Raw genomic sequence first — 8,982 nt, 5'->3', positions numbered from 1 at the left:
TACTTAATACAATGTATTACCCAGTAACGGCGTGTAATGTATACGCACAAAGATTCACAAGTCGCGTATGATTGACACTGAAGAACTTATAAGTACGGAGTGATTAATATGTAACTTATAATAAATCAGATATCACAAGTAGTGAAAATGGGACAGTAGTATCACGTAAAGAAAACAGTGCCTTCGAAGAGAAATATTTAATGACTGATGTGATCGCAATACTCGATTGCAGTAGCAGGCTCTGCAGTGGACTCCTGGTGGCTCACTAAATTACATTGGCCTGCCACTTCGGTGGCCGCTAGTGCGATTCTCGGGCATTCCATTGAGGCGTCAGAGATGTGAGTATTTCTGGTGATAGAAGGTCACTCTCGACGTGGTTCGGGAGCCACGTAAAGCCGTTGGTTCCGTTGCTGAATAACCACTGGTTCTGTGCAACGTTTAAACACCATACAAACAAACAAACAAATACATCCTTGTCTCTTAATTTAGCAGTCAAGGACTGGTAGGAGAATTTCAGATATAAAATGCTCTTTTTGGTATAAGTGAAATCGATATTGATGAGAGCGTTTAGGACGTAATATTCGAGAACATACAAATTATCACGTGTGAAGTACTGATATAACTCTCATATATATATATATATATATATATATATATATATATATATATTATATATATATATATATATATATATAGTCATAACACCATACAAACAAATCACTAAGTTAAAGGGAATTGCACCAGTCACTGCTCTTTCACCAGACAGAGAGGACTTGGAAGTTACGAACACCGAATTTGAGTTCGTCTCTTTAAGCCCAAGGAGAAAATTTCCCTGCTCCTCCCTTCACGCAGGATATTGAAGAACCTCCTTTCCCTCTCTCCTCCGTGTGAGCGAACAGGAATTTGAAATTGTCTAGGACTTTCACTGAAGAGGTTCACGAGACACCCTTTTCCATGACAGTTTCTGAGCCCCGATCAGGAAACGCTCGCTTCAGACATTTATCAGATAACTTGGGATAGGTTTAACCTAAGACGTCTCCATTACTCGTATTTTTTTCCCCTTCTCCGCCACCTTTTGGATCTATTAATCGAAATAGACAACTGTATCTCGTGAAACTACAGAAGTTCTTTGGAGTATGAACATAGCATTGTATACGTAGAATTGAAACTGTTTGATAATGATTAAGACTTGTTGCATGATTGTTCGTTTAAGAATACACCAATACATCGAATACAACTTTTTTTTTTTTTAACAGTGGCCAACCAGTTATACATATGCTTGTCATATTTTGAAAAGACAATATTATTTTGTACGTTGCCTTTCTTTTCCGTGTTATCTACTGGACAAGTTATGAGGACGTGTCGTATTGCTCAGTGAGAGAGAGAGAGAGAGAGAGAGAGAGAGAGAGAGAGAGAGAGAGAGAGAGAGAGCGTGTCATCTTCGTACATGACAGCAATTTTCCGTCCTGAAAGGTGGCGGCCCATTTGCGAGGATTCCGAGGGACCTTCCTCACCGCTATTCATATCATTAGAAGGATCAGCCTTGTGATCACGACGCCCCAACCCCCTACGCCCACTATTGCACCCACCTACCTACCTGGCTTTCCTGCTGCCGCCCACATTTTTTTCCGTAATGGCTTGCGTGCATCAATGAAGGAGGGGCCGAGTAAGGTTTTATTGCCGATCCTCTCCCTCACGGATTTTTTTCTCCTTTTTTTCCAACGCTGTGGTGTCATTATTCAAAGCTTACGCGAGTTTTCCATGAAACAGAGGATTCCCGTGAAACAGAGGATTCCCGTGAAACAGAGGATTCCCGTGAAACAGAGGATTTCCACAAAACAGAGGATTCCCATGATACAGAGGATTCCCGTGAAACAGAGGATTCCCACGAAACAGAGGATTCCCATGATACAGAGGATTCCCGTGAAACAGAGGATTCCCACGAAACAGAGGATTCCCACAAAACAGAGGATTCCCATGATACAGAGGATTCCCACAAAACAGAGGATTCCCATGATACAGAGGATTCCCAAGGAAAACAGAGGATTCTGATTAAACAGAGGATTCCCCAACAGAGGATTCCCACGAAACAGAGGATCCCCAAACAAGGATTCCCATGATACAGAGGATTCCCACCGAAACAGAGGATTCCCTGATACAGAGGATTCCCACGAAACAGAGGATTGCCCACAAACAGAGGATTCCCACACAAAAAGGGCCAGACCAGAGGATTCGAAACAGAGGATTCCCACGAAACAGAGGATTCCCACAAAACAGAGGATTCCCACGAAACAGAGGATTCCCACGAAACAGAGGATTCCCACGAAACAGGATTCCCACGAAACAGAGGATTCCGCATGATACAGAGGATTCCCACAAAACGAGGATTCCCACAAAACAGAGGGATTCCCACGAAACAGAGGATTACCATGATACAGAGGATTCCCCAAAAAACAGAGGGATTCCCATGAATACAGAGGATTGCCCATGATACAGGGATTTCCCACGAAAAACAGAGGATTCCCCACGAACGGAGGTATTCCCATGATACAGAGGATTCCCGTGAAACAGAGGATTCCGGTGAAACAGTGGATTCTCGTGAATCAGAGGTTTCCCATGAACGGAGGATTCCCATGAAAAAACAGAGGATTCCCGAGAAACAAAGAATTTCTTTTCATCGAAGCAGAGGATTCCCCATGAAACAAAGATTTCTCAATGAAAGCAGAGGTTTCCCTATGAACGGAGGGATTCCCATGAAAACAAAGAGGATTTCCCATGAAAACAAAAGATTTCTTCATGAAGCAGAGGAATTCCCATGAAAACAAAGATTTCTCATGTGAAGCAAGAGGTTTCCCCAATCCCAGAAACGGAGGATTCCCATAAAACAGAGGATTCCCATGAAACAAAGATTTCTCATGAAGCAGAATGGATTCCCCATGAAACAAAGAGTTGCTTCATGAAGCAAGAGGGATTTCCCATGAACCGGAGGATTCCCATGAAACCAAAAGAGGATTCCCATGAAACAAAGATTTCTCATGAAGCAGAGGATTTCCATGGAAACAAAGATTTCTCATGAAGCAGAGGTTTCCATGAACGGAGGATTCCCATGAACAAACAGAGGATTCCCATGAAAACAAAAGAATTTCTCATGAAAGCAAGAAGGGATTCCCATGAAACAGAGGATTCCCGTGGAAACAAAGCATTTCTCATGAAGCAGAGGATTCCTTCCCACGAAAACAGAGGATTCCCGTGAAACAAAGAATTTCTTCATGACAAGCAGAGGATTACCCATGAAACAAAAAGATTTCACCAATGAAGCAGAAGGAATTCCCATGAAAACAAAGATTTCTTTTCATGAAGCAGAGGTTTTCCCATGAACGGAGGATTCCCATGAAACAGATAATTCCCAATGAAAACAAAGATTTCTTTTCAATGAAAGCAGAAGGTTTCCCATGAACGGAGGAATTCCCATGAAACAGGAGGATTCCATGAAACAAAGATTTCTTCCCATGAAAAGCAGAGGAATTCCCATGAAACAAAGATTTCTCCATGAAGCAGAGGATTCCCATGAAACAAAGATTTTCAATTTTGAAGCAGAAGGTTTTCCATGAACGGAGGATTCCCATATTGAAACCCAGAGGATCCTGAAACAAAAGATTTCTCATGAAGCAGAAGGATTCCCATGGAAACAAAAGGATTTCTCATTTGAAAGCCAGAGGTTTCCCAAGAAGCGGAGGAATTCCCATGAAGCAGAAAAGGGATATTCCATGAAACAAAGATTTCTCATGAAGCAGGAGGATTCCATGAAACAGAGGATTCCCGTGAAACAAAGAATTTCTCCATGAAAGCAGAGGATTTCCCATGAACAAAGAATTTCTCATGGAAGGCAGAGGTTTTCCCATGAACGGAAGGATTCCCAATGAAACGAGGAATTCCCATGAAACAAAGATTTCTCATGAAGCAGAAGGATTCCCATGAAAAAAGGATTTCTTCCCATGAAGGGAAACAGAGGTTTCCCCATTGAACCCGGGAGGATTCTCCCATGAAACAGAGGAAAATTCCCATGAAACAAAGATTTCTCATGAAGGCAGAGGAAATTCCCCAATGAAACAAAGATTTTCTCATTGAAGCAGAGGATTCCCAATGAAACAGAGGATTCCCATGAAACAACGATTTCTCATAAGCAGAGGATTTCCCATGAACAAAGAATTTTCTCATGAAGGCAGAGGTTTCCCCATGAACGGAGGATTCCCAGAAACAGAGGGATGCCCAATGAAACAAAGATTTCTCATGAAGCAGAGGTTTCCCATGAAACGGAGGATTCCCATGAAAACAGAGGATTTCCCCATGAAACAAAGATTTCTCATGAAGCAGAGGATTTCCCATGAACAAAGATTCCATGAAGCAGAGGATTCCCATGGAAACCCAGAAAGATTTCCGATTCCCATGAAACAAAGATTTCTCATGAAGCAGAGGATTTCCCAATGAAACGGAGATTCCCATGAAAACAAGAGGATTCCCATGAAACAGAGGATTCCCATGAAACCAGAGGATTCATGAAACAAAGATTTCCATGAAGCAGGAGGTTTCCCATGAACGGAGGATTCCCATGAAAACCAGAGATTCAATGAAACATTTCTCATGAAGCAGAGGTTTCCCATGAAGCAGAGGATTCCCATGAAACAAAGATTCTTCATGAAGCAGAGGATCGGTGAAACAAAGATCATGAGGCCCAAGGAGGATTCATGGAAGCAGAGGATTCCCATGAAACAGATTCCCTATAGAAAAGAGGATTCCCATGAACAAAGATTTCTCATGAAGGCAGGAGATTCCCATGAAACAGGATTCCATGAAACAGAGGATCCATGACAGAGGATTCATGAAAGATTTCTCATGAAGCAGAGGTTTACCCATGGAGGATCATGGAACAGAGGTTCCATGAAAACATGAGGATTCCATGAAACAAAGATTTCTCATGAAGCAGAGGATTCCATGAAACAAATTTCTCATGAAGCAGGTTTCCATGAACGGAGGAATTCATGAAACAGAGGATTCCCATGAAAACAGATTCATGAAGCAGAGGATTCCATGAACAAAGATTTCTCATGAAGCAGAGGTGTTCCCATGGACGAGAGGTTCCATGACAAGAGATTCCCATGGATGAGATTCCATGGACCCAAACAAAGATTCATGAAAGCAGAGGATTCCCATGAAAGACAAGAGATTTCGGTGATGAAACAAAGATTCATGAGCAGAGGATCCCATGAACAGAGGATCGTGGACCCAGATTTTCCCATGAAAGCAGAGGATCATGAAACAAAGATCTTCCCATGATGAAACAGAGGATTCCCATGAAACAGAGGATTCCCACAAAAGAGAGGATTCCCACGAAACAGAGGATTCCCATGATACAGAGGATTCCCACGGAACAGAGGATTCCCATGATACAGAGGATTCCCATGATACAGAGGATTCCCATGATACAGAGGATTCCCGTGAAACAGAGGATTCCCACGAAACAGAGGATTCCCATGATACAGAGGATTCCCATGATACAGAGGATTCCCACGAAACAGAGGATTCCCATGATACAGAGGATTCCCACGAAACAGAGGATTCCCGTGAAACAAAGATTTCTCATGAAGCAGAGGATTCCCATGAAACAAAGATTTCTCATGAAGCAGAGGTTTCCCATGAACGGAGGATTCCCATGAAACAGAGGATTCCCATGAAACAGAGGATTCCCATGAAACAGAGGATTCCCATGAAACAAAGATTTCTCATGAAGCAGAGGTTTCCCATGAACGGAGGATTCCCATGAAACAGAGGATTCCCATGAAACAAAGATTTCTCATGAAGCAGAGGTTTCCCATGAACGGAGGATTCCCATGAAACAGAGGATTCCCATGAAACAAAGATTTCTCATGAAGCAGAGGTTTCTCATGAACGGAGGATTCCTATGAAACAGAGGATTCCCATGAAACAGAGGATTCCCATGAAACAAAGATTTCTCATGAAGCAGAGGATTCCCATGAAACAGAGGATTCCCGTGAAACAAAGATTTCTCATGAAGCAGAGGATTCCCATGAAACAGAGGATTCCCATGAAACAAAGATTTCTCATGAAGCAGAGGTTTCTCATGAACGGAGGATTCCTATGAAACAGAGGATTCCCATGAAACAGAGGATTCCCATGAAACAAAGATTTCTCATGAAGCAGAGGATTCCCATGAAACAGAGGATTCCCGTGAAACAAAGATTTCTCATGAAGCAGAGGATTCCCATGAAACAGAGGATTCCCATGAAACAAAGATTTCTCATGAAGCAGAGGATTCCCATGAAACAGAGGATTCCCATGAAACAGAGGATTCCCACGAAACAGAGGATTCCCACAAAACAGAGGATTCCCACGAAACAGAGGATTCCCATGATACAGAGGATTCCCATGATACAGAGGATTCCCACGAAACAGAGGATTCCCATGATACAGAGGATTTCCATGATACAGAGGATTCCCATGATACAGAGGATTCCCACGAAACAGAGGATTCCCACGAAACAGAGGATTCCCACGAAACAGAGGATTCCCATGATACAGAGGATTCCCACGAAACAGAGGATTCCCATGATACAGAGGATTCCCACGAAACAGAGGATTCCCACGAAACAGACGATTCCCATGATACAGAGGATTCCCGTGAAACAGAGGATTCCCACGAAACAGAGGATTCCCATGATACAGAGGATTCCCGTGAAACAGAGGATTCCGGTGAAACAGTGGATTCCCGTGAATCAGAGGTTTCCCATGAACGGAGGATTCCCATGAAACAGAGGATTCCCGTGAAACAAAGATTTCTCATGAAGCAGAGGATTCCCATGAAACAGGGGATTCCCATGAAACAGAGGATTCCCATGAAACAGAGGATTCCCGTGAAACAGAGGATTCCCATTATACAGAGGCTTCCCATGATACAGAGGATTCCCATGAAACAGAGGATTCCCATGAAACAGAGGATTTCCGTGAAACAGACCAGAGGATTCCCGTGAAACAGAGGATTCCCATGAACAGTGGATTCCCGTGAAACAGAGGATTCCCCTGAAACAGTGGATTCCCGTGAAACAGAGGATTCCTATGACAGAGGATTCCATGTCATGACACAGAGGATTCCCATTAAACCAGAGGATTTCCGTGAAACAGAACCAGAGGATTCCGTGAAACAGAGGATTCCCAATGAACAGTGGATTCCCGTGAAACAGAGGATTCCCCTGAAACAGTGGATTCCCGTGAAACAGAGGATTCCTATGACAGAGGATTCCATGTCATGACACAGAGGATTCCCACGAAAGAGAGGATTCCCATGAAACAGGAGGAAGACGAGATTATTAATTACCGTATCATTTCCGGTGTCTCGAGTCATTTGGAGAGAAGTATTCGATTGGGTTTTGGGTAAGAGAATAGATGTCAAACGGATCTTTCAAAATAAGCAAGATTATTATTATTATTATTATTATTATTATTATTATTATTATTATTATTATTATTCAGCTCTTTTGTCGGTCTTTTCATTTTGGACTTACGTTCACGCGCGCACAATGTATGTTTATAATACGCGCACACACATATATACGTAGTGATGTCCCTAACTCAACACTAACTAGTTATTATACCAATTGATTCAAGATTTTCCCCAGATAGGTTTTAGTTTGAGTTTTCCTAGTTTTGAAACGAATATAAATCAGAATAAATGGTTTCCCTTGGTCAGCTTTGATCCTTCCGCACCCACTCTGGTTTCACTCAGTAGTGTATAGCATTGCCATAATGCTCTGAATTTTGTAACATAGGCGTTCACAATATTGAGGGTCCCCAGAGCTCCAAGTCGTAATTTTTTACATTTTTCTTTTATTTATATAATTTTTTTTGCTCCAAAGTCTTCTAAAAATATCCTACTTTACCCATGGAAAAGCGTCCTTGCATATGTAGACTCCAAAGTGGTCGAAAATCCCATTATCTAACAAAGGGTGGTGATATGCGCGTTTGAAAATGCCAATTTACAAACGCGTTTTTCTCACGATTTTTTTTTTTCCTAATCAGCCCATGGAGACCCTTAATACTGTGAACACCTCCGGATTGTAAAGTTACCTCTAGTCTTCTATTGCTCCTCTGACCTGTCAAAGATTTCTCTCGCCCAAGAAGTAAGTTACTTTTCACTTTGCGACCCAAGTGATTTTCCAGAGAGTGCCTTAGAAATGATAGATGATTAAGCCACTCAGGTCAAGCCTGTGACCTTACCAAGGCACCTTTCCTTAACATCCTATGCATTTGAGTTATGTCATTGGTCAATGATTGCCATTATGTTGGGTTGTGGTCATAAGGAGCACCCCACCCCCTTGTTCAAGGGGTAAGTCAAAACAGAATAGTACCACATTGCGTTTCTTACAGACAGTAGCTCCAGTGTGCCATAGTAATTGTGTTCATTTATATCCAGTGGTAACTGGATCGTACAAAAAACTGTTATGAACTAGTTATGTTCCTGTTAGAAATGCTTGTAAACAGCAGCTATCGTTATTACAACGCTTTCTGAAGATCGCTGAATATTATTGCATAGACTGTTTTGAAGTCAAATAACGTTTCCCTTTTTTTATTTATTTCTTTTATATATATAAAAAATACGCTCAGACTTGATTCCTTCCCCGTTCTGAACCATTGTGACATAGCGAAGGTGTTTCATGGCCGCAGGTGACCCTGGGCATGAGTTGGTTCCATAGCTACGAGAGGTTGAGACTCTTGTAATTAGCGGCGATGACACGTTTCCCATCTTGCCGAAGGAGGTATTTAATCATAATCCAAAAAGGTACACTTTCAGGATTATACAGTTTTTATAGAGGGAGGAGTAAGCCGATGGGGTTAAAAGGGGGGGGGGGGGGCGGGCGAATGTCTTACTGGAGTCCGTAAACTCCTTATTTGCCACCCTTCCAGTACAGC

At 42.2% G+C, this 8,982-nt stretch overlaps 1 protein-coding gene across 1 annotated transcript; it reads left to right on the top strand.

Annotated features, from left to right (window-relative positions):
• The first annotated feature begins 5,311 nt into the window (after nucleotides 1-5,311).
• LOC135197521 (protein starmaker-like) lies at nucleotides 5,312-7,325 on the top strand. Its single transcript, XM_064224583.1, has 3 exons — nucleotides 5,312-5,686; nucleotides 6,150-6,786; nucleotides 7,087-7,325. The coding sequence occupies exons 1-3, from the start codon at nucleotides 5,312-5,314 to the stop codon at nucleotides 7,323-7,325; spliced, it is 1,251 nt and encodes a 416-aa protein (XP_064080653.1).
• Nucleotides 7,326-8,982: the final 1,657 nt, after the last annotated feature.

This window comes from Macrobrachium nipponense, chromosome 21 (genome assembly GCF_015104395.2).
Source record: "Macrobrachium nipponense isolate FS-2020 chromosome 21, ASM1510439v2, whole genome shotgun sequence".
NCBI classification, from domain to species: Eukaryota; Metazoa; Arthropoda; class Malacostraca; order Decapoda; family Palaemonidae; genus Macrobrachium; species Macrobrachium nipponense.
The sequence above is the reverse complement of the archived record's forward strand: the minus strand, read 5'-3'. Positions and strand labels throughout refer to the sequence as shown.

Coding starts and splice junctions, on each gene's coding strand:
- LOC135197521 (XM_064224583.1), top strand. CDS start 5,312: ATGAAACAAAGATCTTCCCATGATGAAACAGAGGATTCCCATGAAACA. Junction 5,687..6,149: donor AGATTTCTCATGAAGCAGAG/GTTTCCCATGAA, acceptor TCATGAACGGAG/GATTCCTATGAAACAGAGGA. Junction 6,787..7,086: donor CGGTGAAACAGTGGATTCCC/GTGAATCAGAGG, acceptor CCCGTGAAACAG/AGGATTCCCCTGAAACAGTG.